This window comes from Poromitra crassiceps (assembly GCF_964638095.1).
Source record: "Poromitra crassiceps genome assembly, chromosome: 7".
NCBI classification, from domain to species: Eukaryota; Metazoa; Chordata; class Actinopteri; order Beryciformes; family Melamphaidae; genus Poromitra; species Poromitra crassiceps.
Genome location: NC_139628.1, coordinates 13,419,692 through 13,441,948, shown reverse-complemented (window position 1 = coordinate 13,441,948; position 22,257 = coordinate 13,419,692). Strand labels below are relative to the sequence as shown.

Sequence of the window (22,257 nt, the reverse complement as noted above, 5' to 3'; positions counted from 1 at the left end):
GCATCCCTCAGTATTGTATCGATCTCTGCTCCAGATACATCCACCACATTTAAGAACCTCTTAGCAGCGTCAAGCACCATCTCAATCCTCTCCGTCTTCCCACTCAAATTAGCAGCACAGTTTATAACCATGGCTATGAAAGCCAGGAATTGCTTCTTTTCCATGCAAATGACATTACTCTGGTTAGTTTGTCCCTTTTCCCTCTCCGGTTGTTTTTGCTCTGATTCTTTCTTTCTCTCCTCTGACATCTTAACTGCCTCTGCATATGATATTCCATTTTCCTCTCTAATCTTGCTCACTATTCTTTGCTCAACTCTTTTAGGGCACTGTGCTGACCCCACATGATGATTTCCGCCACAATGCAAGCACTTCACCTCATCTTTTCCTTTTCCTACCATACACCTTTTTCCATCACAATACTTGTCCCCACACCTCCCACAAATCGAACGTCCTCTACATACCGCTGCAACATGGCCATACTCCTGACAACAAAAACATCTTAGTGGAGCTCTCTCGTAAGGCCTAACCCTGTAACACACATAATCTAGATATACCCTTTCTGGCATTTCCCCTTCAAAACTGAGGCACACTGAGTTACTATCCTCCCTCTTCCCTTCACTGAATCGTGTTAGCCTCCTGGCCTCACATACACCTGACACATCCAAAAACAAGTCTGCTTCCACAGAAAAAGGCACGCTACTTACCACTCCTTTTTTCCTGACTTCTGACCCAAGTGGGAAACAAGACACAGAACAATAGACACCATCGTCATCAAATTCTGCTACAACCGTACTGATATTCAAAGCTTTATCTCGCTGCCTCTTTGACAAACATTCAATAACAACCATACCGCTTCTTGTAATCCTGACCGAACGAACCTTTCCTAATTTCTTTTCAACAAACTTACCTACAACATGTGCATCTCTGAAAATACCATCAGATTGTGCTACCGCAATCATTCCAACCACAAACGACTCACTCCTCCTCACTACTGGAATCACTTTTCTTTAAAGCTCCTCCTGAATCCTCAATTTGTATTTCAGTGTCTTCAGACTCCATTTCGTCGCTGTCACTATCACCCGCCATTTTTTCAAACCCCACTCCAGCCTCACTTTGCTCGCTATTCTGCCCACAGGCTTCCATGCCTCTCCCTCCGCCTTGGTTTTCCGATTTGTGCTTTTTCTTGTTCTTGCCCATGATTTATTTATTCTTTTGACACAGTCAGCTAATGTTCAATTTGATCAGCGTCTCAACACTCCAGTGTCTCTCTCCACCTCCGATTCCACCTCCGCTCCCCATCCGCTTTCCCGCTACAGTTGTGCTGCTGCCTTCAAGTGCTGCTCGTAAACTCCCCCGACTTTTTGTGTGTGTGTGTGTGTGTGTGTGTGTGTGTGTGTGTGTGTGTGTGTGTGTGTGTGTGTGTGTGTGTGAGAAGAGAGAGCGAGAGAGAGTGACTGTGTAGGTGTTTGCGCACGCACACGTGTGTGTGTGTGTGTGTGTGTGTGTGTGTGTGTGTGTGTGTGTCTCTGTCTGTCTCGTGTGTTTGTGTGTGTGTGAGGGCAAGAGTGTGTGTATGTGTGTGTGTGTGTGTGTGTGTGTGTGTGTGTGTGTGTGTGTGTGTGTGAGTGTGTGTGTGTGTGTGTGCATACGCGTGTGGTTACCACCTCTTCCTCCTGACTGAGCTCTGCTTCCTCTAACACAGTGTTCTCTTTTTACCGTTGTGTGCAGTGTCACAGACTCACAGTGCACAATACATCTAATGCATTGTGTTATTTAACACATTTTCTACACTTATAAATGAAAAAGGGTCGATTTCATCAATAATATATCGACTTGCTTTTATTGATTCGATTGGTTTAATAACTCCCCCACTCCCCCACGGCAAGAGACTGAGGTCTGCCAAGACCAGAACCACCCGCCACAAGACCAGCTTCTTCCCAACCGCCATCAGCCTCACCAACAAGGCCCGGAGACCCTTCCGCCAACGGCCTCACCAACAACCCCCTGCCCCCCCCCCCCCCCCCCCCCCCCACACACACACACACACATAAAACTCACTACCTCCTCCTAAACTCAACTGAACCCACCCTCCATAAAACTGGAACTCATACTGTATCTAATGTAATGCCTGTCTAACTGGGACTGTACATTCATGTAAATTCCCTGCACATTAATGCCTATTTAACTTAGCCTGTAAATGTCATGTACATTCAATGTAAACTCTTATTTATCTCTGACTGTAAATTCATGTAAATCCACTGCCTATTTAACGTCTATTTAACTCAGTCTGTAAATCTCATGTAAATCCAACGTAAATTCATATTTATCATCCAGAACACTCTTCACCACTCATGTACATATTGTATATTGACTCGATTTGATTCGATTTGATTGCACTTGCAACTTTGCGATTGTCTTAGTTATCTTCCTACTTCTTATCTCTGTATATTGATGTGACCGCTACGCTGCATACAGACACTAAGACAAATTCCTAGGTAACTTGCATACTGTGGCAATACTGTGGCAATAAAAGTGATTCTGATTCTGATAAAGAATAGATATGATTCTCATGAGAGAATACAAAATGGTTTTATAAACAGTGATGTATAGTTGATAGTGTTCAGTAGAGGAGTGATGTAGTTTGATATCATACAGCTACAGAGTGTATTTAGCTGCTGGTCATGTATAGTTGATAGTGTTCAGTAGAGGAGTGATGTAGTTTGATATCATACAGCTACAGAGTGTATTTAGCTGCTGGTCATGTGTAGTTGATAGTGTTCAGTAGAGGAGTGATGTAGTTTGATATCATACAGCTACAGAGTGTATTTAGCTGCTGGTCATGTGTAGTTGATAGTGTTCAGTAGAGGAGTGATGTAGTTTGATATCATACAGCTACAGAGTGTATTAAGCTGCTGGTCATGTGTAGTTGATAGTGTTCAGTAGAGGAGTGATGTAGTTTGATATCATACAGCTACAGAGTGTATTTAGCTGCTGGTCATGTGTAGTTGATAGTGTTCAGTAGAGGAGTGATGTAGTTTGATATCATACAGCTACAGAGTGTATTTAGCTGCTGGTCATGTGTAGTTGATAGTGTTCAGTAGAGGAGTGATGTAGTTTGATATCATATACAGCTACAGAGTGTATTTAGCTGCTGGTCATGTGTAGTTGATAGTGTTCAGTAGAGGAGTGATGTAGTTTGATATCATATACAGCTACAGAGTGTATTTAGCTGCTGGTCATGTGTAGTTGATAGTGTTCAGTAGAGGAGTGATGTAGTTTGATATCATACAGCTACAGAGTGTATTTAGCTGCTGGTCATGTGTAGTTGTTAGTGTTCAGTAGAGGAGTGATGTAGTTTGATATCATACAGCTACAGAGTGTATTTAGCTGCTGGTCATGTGTAGTTGATAGTGTTCAGTAGAGGAGTGATGTAGTTTGATATCATATACAGCTACAGAGTGTATTTAGCTGCTGGTCATGTGTAGTTGATAGTGTTCAGTAGAGGAGTGATGTAGTTTGATATCATACAGCTACAGAGTGTATTTAGCTGCTGGTCATGTGTAGTTGTTAGTGTTCAGTAGAGGAGTGATGTAGTTTGATATCATACAGCTACAGAGTGTATTTAGCTGCTGGGCATGTGTAGTTGATAGTGTTCAGTAGAGGAGTGATGTAGTTTGATATCATATACAGCTACAGAGTGTATTTAGCTGCTGGGCATGTGTAGTTGATAGTGTTCAGTAGAGGAGTGATGTAGTTTGATATCATATACAGCTACAGAGTGTATTTAGCTGCTGGTCATGTGTAGTTGTTAGTGTTCAGTAGAGGAGTGATGTAGTTTGATATCATACATCTACAGAGTGTATTTAGCTGCTGGTCATGTGTAGTTGATAGTGTTCAGTAGAGGAGTGATGTAGTTTGATATACAGCTACAGAGTGTATTTAGCTGCTGGTCATGTGTAGTTGTTAGTGTTCAGTAGAGGAGTGATGTAGTTTGATATCATATACAGCTACAGAGTGTATTTAGCTGCTGGTCATGTGTAGTTGATAGTGTTCAGTAGAGGAGTGATGTAGTTTGATATCATACAGCTACAGAGTGTATTTAGCTGCTGGTCATGTGTAGTTGATAGTGTTCAGTAGAGGAGTGATGTAGTTGGATATCATACAGCTACAGAGTGTATTTAGCTGCTGGTCATGTGTAGTTGATAGTGTTCAGTAGAGGAGTGATGTAGTTGGATATCATACAGCTACAGAGTGTATTTAGCTGCTGGTCATGTGTAGTTGATAGTGTTCAGTAGAGAAGTGATGTAGTTTGATATCATACAGCTACAGAGTGTATTTAGCTGCTGGTCATGTGTAGTTGATAGTGTTCCGTAGAGGAGTGATGTATAGTTTGATATCCTACAGCTACAGAGTGTATTTAGCTGCTGGTCATGTGTAGCTGATAGTGTTCAGTAGAGGAGTGATGTAGTTTGATATCCTACAGCTACAGAGTGTATTTAGCTGCTGGTCATGTGTAGTTGATAGTGTTCAGTAGAGGAGTGATGTAGTTTGATATACAGCTACAGAGTGTATTTAGCTGCTGGTCATGTGTAGTTGATAGTGTTCAGTAGAGGAGTGATGTAGTTTGATATACAGCTACAGAGTGTATTTAGCTGCTGGTCATGTGTAGTTGATAGTGTTCAGTAGAGGAGTGATGTAGTTTGATATACAGCTACAGATTGTATTTAGCTGCTGGTCATGTGTAGTTGATAGTGTTCAGTAGAGGAGTGATGTAGTTTGATATACAGCTACAGAGTGTATTTAGCTGCTGGTCATGTGTAGTTGATAGTGTTCAGTAGAGGAGTGATGTAGTTTGATATACAGCTACAGAGTGTATTTAGCTGCTGGTCATGTGTAGTTGATAGTGTTCAGTAGAGGAGTGATGTAGTTTGATATCATATACAGCTACAGAGTGTATTTAGCTGCTGGTCATGTGTAGTTAATAGTGTTCAGTAGAGGAGTGATGTAGTTTGATATCATATACAGCTACAGAGTGTATTTAGCTGCTGGTCATGTGTAGTTGATAGTGTTCAGTAGAGGAGTGATGTAGTTTGATATCATACAGCTACAGAGTGTATTTAGCTGCTGGTCATGTGTAGTTGATAGTGTTCAGTAGAGGAGTGATGTAGTTTGATATACAGCTACAGAGTGTATTTAGCTGCTGGTCATGTGTAGTTGATAGTGTTCAGTAGAGGAGTGATGTAGTTTGATATCATACAGCTACAGAGTGTATTTAGCTGCTGGTCATGTGTAGTTGATAGTGTTCAGTAGAGGAGTGATGTAGTTTGATATCATACAGCTACAGAGTGTATTTAGCTGCTGGTCATGTGTAGTTGATAGTGTTCAGTAGAGGAGTGATGTAGTTTGATATCATACAGCTACAGAGTGTATTTAGCTGCTGGTCATGTGTAGTTGTGGTCAAAACAAAAGAGAGGCTTCAGAAACTCTACAGAGTAGAACATGTCTGCCTTGTCATGTCCTGTGAGCAGAGCCACGCAGGCCTCAGCTCAGTTTCCTTGAAGCTGCTGGAGAGAAAAACCACAGAGACAAAAACAAAGGAAGAGGGCAGGTTTCATTTGGTAGAACTGGTAAACTTGGCTCTCTTCCAAATAATCCAGCCACATAACTACGTCCATTCACAAAATTATTAAATAGCACGGGGACATTAATGGTTTGCAAGCGCGAATACCTGGTTTCGCAAGTGGGGGCGACACAATAAAATAAGGAGCGCCAACCCTCTCCGGGGGCATGGCCCCCCCGAAGATTTTTTTTACATTTGAAAGTAAAATGCATCAATTTGGTGCACTCTGAGGGAAAAATTAAGAGGCTAGATCTATGAAGAACTACGGTTACACACACCACTAAATACATGCCTTTTAGACACCACCTCCTCCAACTTATCAGAGCTCTGATATGAAAGCAGGTGACATGAACAAGACATAGAACAATACTGATGTGAAAGCCAGAGCCATATTGAAATCACGTTGGTTGTATTATTATTATTATTATTATTATTATTATTATTATTATTATTATTATTATTATTATTATTATTATTAGTAGTAGTAGTAGTAGTAGTAGTAGTAGCCTATTATTATTATTATTATTATTAGTGTGCTTTATTTTAAATTAAACCATGTTCACTGCTTACCATGTTCACTCCTTCCTCTCATCACCTAACCCTTTATACAGCAGCAGGGACGTGCAGAGAATGTAAGAGGGGCAGGGGCTGGCAATTCTTTTTTTTACGATTTTAGCCAGATTTAGAGGAATATCTAATTTTAAATTAACATTAGGATGATACTTGTCACAGAAAAATAACTCCACAAACTGAATAATATTAGTACAAAAGTAAAATTTGCTGTTACAATACTGTTGTAATATCATTATTTAGTCTTAAGCATCTAAGGGCCCTATCTTCCCAAAAGCGGTAATTTAGCGTTCACGCTCGTTTAACGCCGCAATGCAAATTGGGGGCGGGCACAAGCGCACGCCTGTTGTAATTGTACTGCATAGGCGTGCCACATGCCAAAGCAGCGTGATTTCGAATCGCACATAGGTTACGCAAAAACCACGCCCTGTGCCCGCCTACGCAGCAGTCAAGCGCCGGGATTGGCCAGGAGCAAGTCTTTTGTCTTCTTTTGACAGCTGGAATCTCCCACACCACAACCACTGCAGGCACGCAGCCCAGCGATTTCATGAACCAACTGAATTGCTCTTGATAGCGGACATTGAAATGAATTAGTGTATTAACGCCAATGAAAACGTAACACACAAGCTTTTCAAACAAACATTTCCCACACACCACAAACACTGTGCCCAGCACAGCGATTATATTAACCAAATTGCTCTTGATTGATGAAATTACTGTAATAATGCCAATGAAAACACAAGCTTTTAACACACAATCAATTTTTAAACATTTATTTCAAAACATCATTGTAAAATTCAGGCCTTTAGCCAAAGCTTCAATAACAGAGCTCAGCTGACAGTTTAACCTGCAAATGAAAACTATAAAAAATATCAAATTAAAAATACAATAGGCTACAGCACATAGGCCTAGACCCCCCCCCCCCCCCAGTCCAGCCATTTGTTCCAGGCCAGTGAAGTCCCAACAATCTACAAAAACAGGCAATAATATAAAATTATAGATAAAAATAAAAAGTTGAATCATACACAATAAAAAAAAACCAAAAGTAAAGGGTTAGCCTTCCCAATGACCAGCAGCATCTGTTATTCTGGCCTCATAATAAGCACTGAGGCAGGTGGTCAGGAAGTCAAATAACATTTAAATACATTGCTTTGGTGCGATGTAGGATTTTGTCTTTCAATATCCTCGTTGCAGCCTTGCTGCAGCCTCGCTTGGTGTTGTTGCTTCTCACAGGAACGTGTCCCTGTAACAGAGAGACCAACATGAGCATGAGCACCTGGCCAATCTCGGCGCTTGACTGCTGCGTAGGCGGGCACAGGGCGTGGTTTTTGCGTAACCTATGTGCGATTCGAAATCATGTGCCAAAGCAGGCGTTTCAGCGCTAAAATGTGGGGATAGATGGCATTATCCTATCGTCAGCAGCGCGCAATTACTTTGCGTTAAGAGCTTTGAAAAGGACCTCTTACGCGTTAAATACCTCGCTGCGCTGGAGCACACCATAATCTCCGCGCAGCACAGAAACATCATTACGCACAGACGTGCCACCCCAGGACATCAAATTCTGCTGCTAAAATTGGGTAACCAGCAGATTATTCAGTGAGGCAATCAACTATAATTCACTGAGAAACTTTTATCACATTGCAAGGAGGGGTTATGGTAAATTAATTAAGAAAACTTGTACATTGTAGCCTACTTGCAATAGGCTATTCACCTTCACCTGCTATAACCCGGAGGGTCGTTGGCATCACAGCCGATCTGGCACAAGCCTCGGCACGAGTCGAGTTATAATTGAGTCCACTGTAAATCCTCCAATCTTTTATTTTGTTTTCGCCATTTACCCACTGCAAACATGTTTCTATTGTCCCACCCCAGTCAACAAAATAACCTGAATTGCATCAAAACTCAGATGTTTTTAACAGGTATATGATGTGATGGTGTCGTTATGAGATAGGGATCATATATACAGTCAATAGGCCTACACTTATCCAAATTACACATGGGGAGAAGTACAGCATATGCCTCAGGCAAATTTTATTACATGGACTGCAAGACGGGAATCTGAGTGATGTAACGCCCAGGCATTGCCAGGCCACACCTGTGAATAATTCTGGTGGTTAACACCGCCCAAATCCCGTTTGCGCCGTTCATAAATGATTTGGCACGCCTCTAATCTGTGCTTGTGCCCGTTGTAGTGATAAATTATGCTCCCCTGCGAGTATTGCATCCTCACGATATTTTGGGGCTGTCACGTCTACCCAAACAATTATATAATTTTTAAACAGTTATGTTTCTGTATAAATCATTAAATCATTTTATCATGTAATGCTGGTGCCGCGTCTATGTGCCGACAGGCTTGCAGTGCCGACAGGCCGCAATACCGATAGCCCACAAGCAGAATCAGCTGAGCGAGGCGACGTGCAGCGGCCCGGCTGGAGCTAAGCTCTCCCAGCCCCCAGCCCCCACTCCTAAACCTAACCTCCCCCCACGCCTAACCCTAACCTCCCCCAGACCCTAACCCTAAATCTAACCTCTCCCACCCCCCTCGCCTAAACCTAAGGTCGGCATTGCGGGTGATCGGCATAGCGGGTGGACACCGTAATGCTATGCATTGCCTGATTGCCTAGAAGACCTGCCTTGTCAGTTAGTCAGTCAGCATGTGTGATCGATCAAAATTCAAGAAGCAAATTGTGAAATTACATTGGACTGAGAGAGAGAGAGAGAGAGAGAGGTCCCTGGTTTACAAATGAGATAAAAAAAATGTAATAGGCCTATGGCCAATGGCCACATAGGCCTATATACCTGATAGTGATCTGTCTGTCTCAAATTAAGTCAGACAGTGTGCTGCTGTTGTGTCACGTGTGCATGGGCTGGTTTGCTATGCTTTGAAGTTTGAGCTTGACTCTGCTGCCTTCAGGGACGGCTTGGAAAGGCATCTTTCCGCACAGAGGGCCATTAGAAATACCTCATTCAGGGTCAGGAGAGCTCGGAAAAGGCAATACTCTTTGAGTGCTGCCTTTGAGGACGGCTTGGAAAGGGGAATTTACAAGCAGAGCGTCATTAGAAATGCTGCATTCAGGGTCTGGAGAGGGCACTTTTTACAGACGGGGAAATCCATGGCAATCTTTTGGAGTAGCCTATAGCCTATCAGCAACTCAATTCACATTCTCAGCCAGAATATGATGGCTGGTCAAACAGTAGCGTATTAAGCATGATTTTTTCAGTTTACCCACGATTCTTTCAGTTAAAAAGTGGCGGGGGACAGAATCTAGGTTTTGAAAAGTGTCCCCCCTTTCCCGAGTGGAAAATTCACCCCTGGCGCAATGCAAATTGGGGGCAGACACAAGCGCATGCCTGTTATAATTGTAGGCTACTGTGCACAGAGATGGGCAGTATTTTAAATACATGTATTTAAAATATACGTATTTCAAATACATTTGTGTATTTTGTCATTTGTATTTGGCTGGACCGAGAAAAATAAGATGTAATTTGTATCCAAATACTTTCAGACCTTGTATTTTGTGTATTTTAAATACATAAAATACTTTTTTTTTTTTATCTAATTTGATCTAATTTTATTCTCAAATTGGGACATAAAAATAAAAAAAATAAAAAAATAAACATTTAAACTGTGGAGGGGAAAAAACGCAATGTGACATGTCACTTCTACTCCACCTCTGATTGGCTTACCCTCAGAACAAACTCAACCACAAATCAGAGGCAGAGTAGGGTGGGTCTTGAGTCAGACTTCACATCACTTCTTCGTCTAGTATGAAGCGTATTGGTGGAAATTCCCCCAGAGATAAATTACTAATATAAATTGATGATTTAGATTAGATATTGCATGCACTAGGCCATATTGTGACTAGCATTTTCGTTTACTTCCGTTCCCACGGCAGGGGCACTACACACTTTTTTCTCCATAAAAGAGATCTATAGGTAGAAAGTACAAATAAAAAAGTTCTACTCGTGTTATCCTGCAGTATTTTTATAATCAGTGGTCAAAGACGGCACTATTTCTTACTAGGCGTACTAATCTGTGCAAGGGGAGTGGTGTGGTTTTGGTCACGTGGACCAATCGCGTAGCCGCTTTATTCCCTTGCCGTAATAACATTAGAGCCATGGCGACCACCAGTTCAAGCAGCGAAGAGGGGAAAAAGAAACCAAAACAGCGGAAAAAAGTGCGTAAAAGCCGGGAATCAAAGGACTCCAAACGATGCTATATGCACTTTTTGTCAGTACAGAATGAGGACGTGCAGGATTTTACCCAGACAAGGTGGGACACTTACAGGTCTGTCGTCAAACAGTGGCTTTGTCTGGACGGCGATAGTAAAGTTATCGCTGAAACTTTTAAACATTGCGTGGACGTGGATTTTGACCATGTTCCCGAGGACGCTGGATTTCACGCGACGTGTTACCGTCGCTTTATTTGTAAAAGACGTTTGGGTTTGCTGAGAAACGCTGCACACAGATGGTGCAGGGGGAAGAAGAAGAAGAACCAGATGCAGCCGCAGCCTCGGACAGCATCGGCCCCGACGGAGCCACGTCTGAAACCCCCCGAAAGAAACTTCGGTCTCGGACAGGTTTGCCCGTCCGTTCTGCTGGCCCTGTCCTTCCAGCCATCTGCATCATTTGTAAAAAGGTGGACAAATATATTACTGTTGGTGGAAAACGGAAGAAGGATCAACTTTCACAAGCAGAGACAGTCTGCAGGTAAGCGACCCCCCCCTCTCTCTCTCTATCACACACACACACACACACACACACACACACACACACACACACACGCACACACACACGCACACACACACACACACACACACACACACACACACACACACACACCCACAGAGAGAGGGAGCATTTTATTTTATTGCCTTGATCTCCTTGCCCCCCCCCACCTCTTTTTTCTTGTAATAACAATACAATGGATAAAAGATACAAAAACAAATGTCACCCACTTTTTTTTAATTATAAAATGTGTGATTTGACAGTAAAGCTGATTATAACTTTTTTTTGTTTTCAGGCCAGTTGCGGAAGGCTGTCAAGTCAAGTCAAGTCAAGTTTATTTATATAGCCCTAATTCACAAGCATGTCTCAGAGGGCTTCACAGAAAGTATGTCTAGCTAATTCTAGCTGACACAACAGTAACAAGAATATACAGAATAAAGACAACATTTGAACAATTGATAATATAGAAAATATAGGAATGAGGGGAGAGCAGAGGAGAGCGCAGGAGAAGGGAGAATAGCAGGGGGAATGTGAGAGAGTGATGGGGTGGGGAGGGTATAGGAGGTGGGGAAGGAGCAACAGGAAAGAGCAGGAGAGGCGAAGGGAGGGGAGGTGTTGAAGAGGGCCTCAACCAGGATATGGACGTCCTGGCTGCCTACCTTCGGAGCTGGCGACTGCAGCTCAGTACCGGAAAGACCGTATCCGCAGCATTCCACCTCTGCAACAGGGAAGCAAGAAGGGAGTTGAAGATCTCTGTGGAAAACAAACCCCTGGAGTTCCAGCAGGCCCCAAAGTACCTGGGCGTGCGCTTGGACAGGACATTGTCCTATAAACATCATTTGGATGAAGTGAGGGCCAAAGTAACAGCTAGGGTCTCACTCATCCGCCGCCTTGCTGGCACAACCTGGGGGGCCTCGGCCAAGGTTTTACGTATCTCCACACAAGCCCTCGTTTTCTCTGCAGCCGAGTACTGTGCCCCAACCTGGAGCAGAAGCCCACATGCCAAGAAGGTCGACACGGCCATCAATAATGCACTCCGGATCATCACTGGCTGCCTGAAACCCACCCCCGTGTTCTACCTGCCAGCCCTAGCAGGAATAGCGCCAGCCGGCCTACGGCGAGAGGCCGCTACCCTCGCCCTGGCAAGGAAAGCCAAGGAACACAGCTGGCACCTCCTCCATGAAACCACCACCATGGCAATACCTCCAAGCAGACTCAAGTCCCGCCACTCATACAACCAGGCCGCGCAAGAGATGCTTAATTCCATCCCGGAGGATCTGCCAACCAAAGCCTGGCTGGCGGCGGCATGGAAGCAGGAGTGGGAGTCGACAGGACAGACACGCCTACACCATTACATCCAGGATCCTGGAGGTGGCGTTGAAGGAGAAGACCTACCTCGCCGGCAATGGACCCTCCTGAACCGCCTTCGCACAGGGGTTGGCTGCTTCAAAGCGTCCATGAAGAAGTGGGGCCTAACCGACAGTGCAGCGTGTGAGTGCGGGGAGCCTGAGCAGACTGCCAACCACGTGATCACCACCTGTCCCCTGCATAGACCACCTTCAGAGGAGGGCCTCTTCCGAGTGGGACCTGAGACGAGGGCATGGCTACACGACACAAAGCTGGATATATGAATGACGATACACGAAAGAGAGAGAGAGGGGAGGTGTGGGGGAGAAGAGAGCAGGGGGAGGGAGGAGGTGGGGAGAGAATGAGCAATATAGACGGAGGAGAGGGGGGAGGTGGGGAGAAGATAGGAATGTGGAGGAGGAGAGAAGGAGAGATGGGAGTGCAGGGGAGGGAGAGCCAGGGTAGAGAAGCAGGGGGAGCGTCCCACATCCCCAGAGAGGACAGAGAGGAGGAGAGAACAGAGAAGGAGAGGTGGGAGGGTGCAGGGGAAGGAGTGCAGGGGGAGAGGAGGAGAGAACAGAGAAGGAGAGGTGGGAGGGTGCAGGGGGAACGCGGGAGGAGGAGGCGGGGGAGGGAACAGACCTCTCCGCCCCCTCCTCCCCCCCCCCCCCCCCCCCCCCGAGAGGACAGAGAGGAGGAGAGAGCAGAGAAGGAGAGGTGGGGGGGTGCAGGGGAAGGAGTGCAGGGGGAATGTGAGAGAGGGGAGAGGACAGGGAGGAGGAGAGAACAGAGAAGGAGAGGTGGGAGGGTGCAGGGGAGGGAGAGCAGGGGGAACGTGGGAAGGGGCGGCGGGGGAGGGAAGAGCATGGAAAGAGAGGGTGCGGGGGTGGGAGTGGGAAATGTGGGAGAGTGGGGAACAGGAGGGGGAAGAAGGGAAAGGAGCGGGGGAAAGAGAAAGAGAGGGGGGGGGGGAAGATCAGACAACTGACTACTCTAAGCATTAACCAGAGCTAACTGGGACATAGTATCTAGCTAGTCTACAGCCTAATCTGGCCTATCCTACTCTGCTCTAGTCTGATCTTTGCCTGAACACTATAACAGGTCAGCCTTAGGCTGTAGCTAATCTATCGCCTACCTAAACTGTTCTAAACCAACAGCCCTCGACCAGTGATGAAGAGCACCGATGCCCCCCGCCCCGGCCCCCCCCCCCCCCCCCACATAAGGCGTGGGAGAGAAGGCCGGGCCGGGACACAGCGGCGTCCCCACACCCCCAGTGAACGCAAGAAAACCTTTCCACCAAATGGATTGCCCCAGTGACTTGGCTTGGCTGAGGAGGAACCTTGTGAGGTCGTTGTGCTACAGGGGCCCAGCAATGGTCGCCTGGGTAAACCCACCCCCCACGCGACCCGCTCCCAGACCCGCCCCCAGCTAGTGACTGGGAACTGAGAGAGCAGGCCACGCGGGGGGCGGGCCCACCCAGGCAGTGGACCCAGCAGCGGACCCCCATCCGGGGACTCCCCTCCGAGACAGGCCGAGAGATGCCGGGCTAAACCATGTACAGAGTTTTCCGGCAGTGAAACTCTGTAAATGGTTTATTATGGAAATAAAATTTACAAGAGAACAGAAAATTAAAAATGTAAAAAAGAGTCCAACAGAGGGATATAAAAATGTAGTTTTTAAATTATCCTAAAATCAGGGAAGGGAGTTGAAAATGTAAAAAGTAGAGTCCAAAGGAAATAGAAAATGTAGTCTTTAAGTGTTCGTAGGTTTAGAGAATACTAGCTAAGAGGAGGGGAGGGGAGGATAAGAGTCGGAGGTGGTGATTAAGGGGAGGGGAGGATAGGAGTTGGAGGTGATGAGGCCGGGGGGGGGGGGGGGGGGTCCCCGGGGGGGGGGGTCCCCCCTTCCCTTAGGCAGGCAGGTGACCAGGATGATGAGGATAGGGGTCGGTGGTGGTGAAGAGCCCGGGGTGTCAGACAGTAGAAGGAGTAGCGGGTAGATGGCCTAGAGTGACGACAGGTGGCTAGGGCGATGACGGCCGGACCTAGGGCTGCAGCGGCGGGGGTGTACGTCAGGCCAATGAAGGACACCTGAGGGGGAGAGAGAGAAGAGAGCGGGGGAATCTGCGCAGAGGTGGAACTAACTCTATAGACAACAATAAAATTAGGTCAAAACAAAATTTATTAGGATTTATTTTTTATTTTTTAGGATGCTGAGAAGAAGGAAGACTCTAGCGTTCTTTTGCATATCAAAGACAAAGACTGTGTGTCTCTGGAAGTGCGTTACCACAGGTCCTGTTACAGAGAATACACAAGGTCCTTGTCAAAGTCTACGGCAACACATACTGCAACCACAGATGAAGTGTGAGTTATTACATTGCATTAACACTGCACATTTCAAAAGTAAGGCTTTGACCTACAACAAATACTATTTTGTCTGTCTTTAGATACAATGTTGACAGCAGACCTCTTTGCACATGTTAAGTATTTTTTTGTCTGCGTGTGTGTGTTTTCAGAAATGAACAACCCTTTGCTGCCAGCTACAAGATATTCTGCGAACGAGTCATCCGTCAAAGGATTATCGATAAACAAGAAATCCTGAAAATGAACCAACTAAGGAAGAAGTTCATAGACATCGTTAAGAAGAATGAGGATATTGATGCTTCAGACTACAGGTAACTGTGTCCTTGACAGTTCAGTAAACAAAAAAGAACCTCTTTCATACTGAAAAGTTTCCATTTTATTGATTTATTCGCTCACAAGAAAGGCTGACAGTATGTTTAAATGTATTTGTTTCTCATTGTGAAAAAAATCCCTTTATTTATACATTTGTGCTCGTCTTTTTCTATATTTTCATTTTGCAGGCAGGATAAACTGAAAAAGCGGTTGGCCCGTGATTTCCCCCAGCTGGTGTTTCACAGCCCTGCAACGCGCAACATCTCCGAACTGGTTTTTGTTGAAACATTATCAGCAGATACACTGTTAGACAGGCTACCGCATCCATCAGACACGACAACAACTGAGTCAACCGAGGTAAGCCAAGCTGAAAGTGACAATGAACACACATCTGGACAAACTACAGAGCACACAAGGACACTGTACAGTGCAGGACTGATATTGAAGAGACTTGTGAATGAAACTCCCGGGATGAAATGCCCCTGGCCTCCCACAGCAGAGGATTTGAATGTTCCGTCAGATGGAGCTATTCTCTTCGATGGCATGGCAGTCATTCAAGCCATTCGTTCCAAACCGGCTACCTTTGGAGAATTGGCTGAAAACGTACTACAGTATGTGCTCAAATTAGCTCTGCAGCACAAGTGTACACGGATAGACTTTGTCATTGACCAGTATCCAAAAATTAGCATTAAGAACCTAGAGCGGTCACGTAGGGCTGGGGTCGGTACACAACGGGTGCAAATCTATGGACGGGATCAAAAGGCACCAACGCAATGGAAAAAGTTTCTATCAGATGGAACAAACAAAGCAGAACTGGCAGAATTCCTCTATGTTGCATGGCGAGATGCTGACCTCACCATTTTGGGCAGGGACCTGAGCTTGTACATAGCACATGGAGAACTGTGTCACTGTGTTTCCGTAAAAGAGGGTTCACAAACTGTCACTGCTGTTCAAGAACTGACATGTGACCATGAGGAATATGACACTAGGGTATTTGTACATGCACAGCATGCTGCACAAGAACACCAAACTGTAGTCATCAAAAGCCCCGATACTGACGTGGCAGTGATTGCTGTAAGTCTGCAGAGAGATTTACAGTGTAGCTTGTATTTCTTCACAGGAGTAGGCAACAGAACGAGGATCATTGATGTGGCTAAGGTGTCAGCAGCTCTTGGCACCAGTGTTTGTTCTGCACTCATTGGCATCCATACCTTCACAGGTTGTGACTCGACCAGTGCCTTTCATGGCAAGGGCAAAGGGAAGACATTTTCTCTTGCTTGCCAGAAAGAAGAATACCTGACTGGGTTCACAAATATTGGCAGCAGTTTTAACCTTGACCAGTCAACTTTCAACACACTGAGCAAATATGTGTGCCACCTGTATGGCCAATCATCTGCCAAAAACGTGAACGATGCAAGGTACAAATCATTTTGTACGGCATCATCAGCTTTGCCAGAACTGTCCATTCCCCCAACAAGTGATGCTCTCCACCAACATTGCAAAAGGGCAAACTACCAAGCAGCAGTCATGAGACGTTCTCTGACTAGTAGGATGTGTGCTCCTTCACCCATTGGCAATGGATGGGGCATGGAGGATGGGGAGTTAACAGTAACATGGATGACTAGAAATCCTGCCCCTGATAGTGTGTTGCAGGTAGTCCACTGTAATTGTAAAAAAAGCAAATGTGAAACTGGAAGATGTTCATGCATGTCTGCAAAACTGTCTTGCACTGATTTATGTCACTGCCAGGACTGTGAAAATGTGTCAAAGGAAACAGAAGAAAGAGGTACATGGGATGATGACTCTGATGAAAGTGATAGGGATGAGTAACCCAACATGTTACTATGTAGGCCTACTACTTGTTTTGTTCAAGAATTATTAAATTGTTAAAGAATTGCCACACTGCCTACATCCAGTTAAATGCAATGCATAAATGCAAACAGCACAGACTACTTACACAGCCAACAGAAGGTTTTATTGTGATGCATTTGTATGCTATTTTGTATTTTCATATATTTCCTTGGCGGGGGGGGGGGGGGGGGGGTGTACAAATGACAGATGCTGTGACACTTTGTGGTACTTGGATAAATGTTTCATACCATATGTTGTAATAATTCTGACCTCTAGTACTTTAATTTTTAGTCTTGTCCATTTTTTGCATTATTCCAATTTAGGGGGCGTGGTAACATTTTGATAGATTTTCTGCCATTTTGGTCCAAGGTGCCCTGATTTTCTTTTCTACCTTTCATTACACAGTAGGTTGAGACATTTTCTATGTATGAAACATAAGCTTTTGGCACAATTTACTGTGGAGGTTTCATTGTACTGTGTGGCAAACACTTAAGTTGAAGCATATTCTTTAACAAATATGCTACATTTCATGATCTAAATTCACATATGAGTAAACTAAAGGCACCAATACTTGTTTCAGATGTTAAGTATATGCATTTTAGCATTTATGACATTTGAGAAAGATTTTGTGTTGCCAAAAACACATTTTACAAGCAAAAACAGCAGCACAAGATTTTCGTTTTTTGGTTATAAACTGTTTATACATTTCTGGCTTGTGACAAAATACTGCAGGATATTATGAGTAGAACTTTTAACCCAAAGTCCAGAAGGGTATTGTCTATGAAAAAATGCATTGAATGAGTAGTGCCCATGACATGGGAACGAAACTCATTTTCTAAGCACTTTTTCATGGGTCCCAACACGGCCTACACTGGCCTATCTGCAAATTAAATGGTTTACTGCATATTCGAACCAGTGTATCATATTAGAGAGACACAACTAATTATCTTCTTCTTAATTAAAATTGGCTAAGTGGCAGTGTGTGTCTGGGCATAGGCGTGCCACATGCCAAAGCAGGCGTTTCAGTGCTAAAATGTGGGGATAGATGGCATTATCCTATCGTCAGCAGCGCACAATTACTTTGCGCTAAGAGCTTTGAAAAGCACCTCTTAGACACTAAAACACTCGCTGAGCTTGAGCGGACCATAATCTCCGCGCTGCGCAGCGCAGAAACATCATTACTCATGGACGTGCCACACCAGGACATCAAATTCTGCTGCTAACATTGGGTAACCAGCAGATTATTCTGTGAGGCAATCAACTATAATTCACTGAGAAACTTTTATCACATCGCAAGGAGGGGTTATAGTAAATTAATTGAGAAAACATATACATTGTAGCCTACTTGCAATAGGCTATTCTACCTTCACCTGCTATAAGCCGATCTGTCACAAGCTCTCTCCATCTCTCTCTGTCCTCAGCGGCAGCTCAGTGTTTCACAGAGTTTTAATTGAGTCCACTGTAAATCCTCCAATCTTTTCTTTTGTCTCTGCCGTTTACCCGCTGCAAACACGTTTCTATTGTCCCACACCAGTCAACAAAATAACCCGAATTGCATCAAAACTCTCAGATGTTTTTAACAGGTAGCCTATATGATGTGATGGTGTCGTTATGAGATAGGGATCATATATACAGTCAATAGGCCTACACCTATCCAAATTACACATGGGGAGAATTACAGCATGTCTCACGCAAACTGTATTACATGGACTGTAAGACGGGAATCTGGTTTGATTGATCTAACGCTCAGGCATTGCCAGGCCACACCTGTGAATAATTCTGGTGGTTAACACCGCCCAAATCCCGTTTGCGCTGTGCATAAATGATTTGGCATGCCTTTAATCTGCGTTTGCGCCCGTGGTTGTAACGAGTTATGCTTCCCCGCGAGTAATTGCCTCGCCACCATATTTTGGGGCTGTTTTAACTTAAAAACAGGGAGATCACGTCTACCCAAACAATTATATTATTTTTAAATGGTTATGTTTCTGTATAAATCATTACAATATGCTCCCGTGAGGTGGGGATGCCTTTAGCTGCTGCCGGGCGGGGGTGCAAAACTCGGCATAACACCTGGACAGCGGACTGCAATCTTCCCTGCCTTAAGGTACGCGCAAGCGTCACGCTGAGAGCAATTCGGTCTTTTTCAGGAGCGTGATCGTTTGGATGTCAAGAGATGATGAGCATTTCTCATACTTCTGCGTTGGAAAGCACCTTCAGCAGCTACTTGTTTACTGATGCCTAGGTCATAACCACAGTAACCCATGCAGATAGGTTGGTGCTGTCTGGACACACAGATCCAACTTCAACACTTGTCCAAATCAGATTTGTGGCAGTATTTGTGGCACTCTCCCAAATCAGAATTGGGAAACTAATCAAGATAACGGTAATGACTTGAGAAGCAAATCGGATTTGCCTGCAGTCTGAACGGGGCCTTATTCTTCTATCACTCTATTGTCCCTAACAGTGTCCTCAGACATTGCCATTGTCTTGTGGTGTGTGGCAGGTGCACATTTTTCACACCTGTTTATTGGAAATGTGTGGCTCATATGAATTTCAGAGCAAGTAAAACTAAACAAATTAAATAAAGTAATCTATTCAAGTAATCTATTTTTAAAGACAGTAACTGTATTCAGAATACCACCAATTTAAAGTGTAACTGTAATAGAATACAGTTCCTTATATTTAGTATTTTAAATAATGTATTTTGAATACATGTATTCCATTACCCCCCCCCCCACCCCCCCCAACCCTGACTGTCACATATACAGTGTCACATGACTTGCGGTTGGCTAGATGAAGAAAGTTTGTAGCCTTGGAGGAAGTGGCTGCTTCCTGTCAGTATGTGGTTTCTATAGCAACCAAAACCAGACATTGCTCTGATTGGCTGGCAGTAGCAGAGAGTTTGTGCCATCCTCACACCTTGTGGTCATGCAGACTCAGAACGTCACTCAGTCTCCATTAGAAAGTCCATTTGTCTGATCGGCATATGAGTTGAGGTAAGGATCCTACCAGGAAACACTAGACCTGTTTGATACATGAAGTAATGAGACGTGTGTTGTGTTTGTACAACTGTATGACTGTGATGATGATGTGGTCAAATCTTTCAGGATGTGTATTCGATGTGCACGGATGTGCATATTCATTGGATAACTGTACTCAGATTTCTAACATTTGATTTTGGAGTCAAAGTGATCCGTCTCTAAGAATGTTTTCCATCTTTTACTTTTAGAGTTGCTGATCAAATCAACACCAGGTCACAAGTTAGACAGCTGCCACGGCTTATTTCACATCCTCGTCGAGGAAGTCACTGACGAAGCAACAATGGCGGCGGATACAGAGAAATTATTTAAAGATAAAATGCTCCTTATCGTTGCACTGGAGGCTTTGGGAAAGAAACATTTCAGGAGCTTCAAGTGGTTCCTGCGGCAGCCTGAGATCCTGGAAGGCTGTCAGGCCATCCCAAAGAGCCGACTGGAGAAGGCAGACAGGGAGGACACAGTGGATCTCTTGGTTCAGACCTACAGCCACCACTCTTTGGAGGTGACCAAGAAGATTTTGACAAGGCTCAACAGGAATGATCTTGTGCTGAGTTTGTCAACCAGCAACTCAGGTCCTGAAGGTAACGTTAAAGGGATAGGCCAGGGGTGGGCAACTGGCGGCCCGTGGGCCGCAGCCCCCTGTGTGGCTCGCACTGAATTGCAAAAAAAATACAGTGCACCTGAAGGCAACATGCAAGATACCCGCTGAATAAGTGTCCAAATGTTCATGTCATTCCGGCCAATAGTCCACTTTTGTTATAACATTTCAGTCTGGAATATGGAATATCTTTCAATAATCTTTATGACTAAAAGGCTAAAAGTAATCTCATCTGTAAGAAATGACTGTTCTACATTGAAGTACCGATTTGGTAACACTTTCTATGAAGCCCATGTCTATAACGCATTATAAGCATACTTATAATGGCTTATAATGCGCTTATAATGCTGTATAACTATAGTTATATAGCATTATAAGCACTCATAACTATTTGTAATGCTTTATAACTAGAATCATAACACATTATAAAGCATCTTATAATCACATAATAAAGTCAAGTGTTATAATGCATTATAACCACGGGTCCCTCAAGGACATTTTTCCCCATGGATCATAATGCACTATAATTCCCATAGTTGTAATACATTATAATCACATTATAAGGCATTATAATCATTGTTATAATGCACTATAATGTGATTATAAGTCACTATAAGTGGTCATTGTATGCTTTAAGTAAAGTGAAAAATATTTAAAAAAATCTATGCAATAACAACACATAAAACGTTTATTTTTTCACTGGGTCAACAGACAATGAATCAAGTATTTTCATCCACAAAAGTGACTCCTTAATGGTAACTGTAACCCTTGCAACTAAAAGTTACAAAATATGATGATAATGATGACTGTGGAATAGTTGCAGTATTCTATCGGCCAAAAGGTCAGAAGTATCTAGGATCAACTATGGAGCCTGAGTGAACCCAAACAATACACCAGATTGACACCGACAAACATTTCCTTTTCAAAGAATAAAAAAAGTAATTCTCCCTTTTAATATAGAGATGTAAGGAAATAAGAAATGGACATACAAACCACTAAAGTGCACAATTATGAGAGTGTAACCCCCCTCTGGGTCTGTCACTGAAGCTAGTGCACAATATCTCAATCTAAGAACCAGGGCCCGGTTGATCAAAAGGTTTCATCCGGATAAAACTGATCAGGATTTGGTGTGTGTGTGTGTGTGTGTGTGTGTGTGTGTGTGTGTGTGTGTGTGTGTGTGTGTGTGTGTGTGTGTGTGTGTGTGTGTGTGTGTGTGTGTGTGTGTGTGTGTGTGTGTGTGTAAAGGTGTTGGCTCTACTATGACTGAGTCTGAGGAGAGAGAGGAGGGGCTCTCTCTGTCTGAGGAACATGACAGCCGGACCAAAGCTAAGAGGTAAGATGACGATCTCTAACTGTCCAGGACATCATTACAGCTCAGCAGTGAGATACCCCTAACTCTACACCTAACCTCTCCCACCCCTAACCTTAAACCTAATACTCTCCCACCCCTAACCTTAAACCTAACCTCTCCCACCCCCCACCTTCCACACCTAAACCCAGCGTTAACAAGACGAGAGGTTCTTTACTGTACTATTCCAAGACAAGTGCAGTGCGCATGTACATACATTCAGCCTAGTCTAGTAGGGTGATACTGCCACCTACTGGGAGGATATAGGAATGCATTTACAAGGCTATACCACATATCCCTCTCTTTTAAGAACAACCATCCTGACAAAACAAAACAAAAAAACTGCTTCAACCCAACACATCAATAGTTACCAACTATGACTTATCAGCAATTACAACTGAATTTAGCTTCTGAATATCACAGTATTCGCTATGCAAAATAGAGAGTATCAAATGGAAACTTAAGGCAACAGTCTTTTCAGT

At 44.0% G+C, this 22,257-nt stretch overlaps 2 protein-coding genes across 2 annotated transcripts in view; both read left to right on the top strand.

Annotated features, from left to right (window-relative positions):
* LOC310779427 (NLR family CARD domain-containing protein 3-like) overlaps positions 1 to 22,257 on the top strand; it is a gene marked incomplete at its 5' end in the record, with an annotated part of 223,235 nt that overhangs the window by 118,020 nt on the left and 82,958 nt on the right. The gene's annotated exons all lie outside the window — the stretch shown is intronic.
* The window catches only part of LOC310780223 (uncharacterized protein), a gene marked incomplete at its 3' end in the record, with an annotated part of 36,357 nt that continues 33,838 nt past the window's right edge, over positions 19,739 to 22,257 (top strand). Inside the window, exons 1-3 of the mRNA XM_083640806.1 lie at positions 19,739 to 19,787; positions 20,021 to 20,410; positions 21,673 to 21,760. Coding sequence (XP_083496932.1) covers positions 20,113 to 20,410; positions 21,673 to 21,760 — 386 coding nt within the window. The 5' untranslated portion in view covers positions 19,739 to 19,787; positions 20,021 to 20,112. The remainder of the gene's footprint in view (positions 19,788 to 20,020; positions 20,411 to 21,672; positions 21,761 to 22,257) is intronic.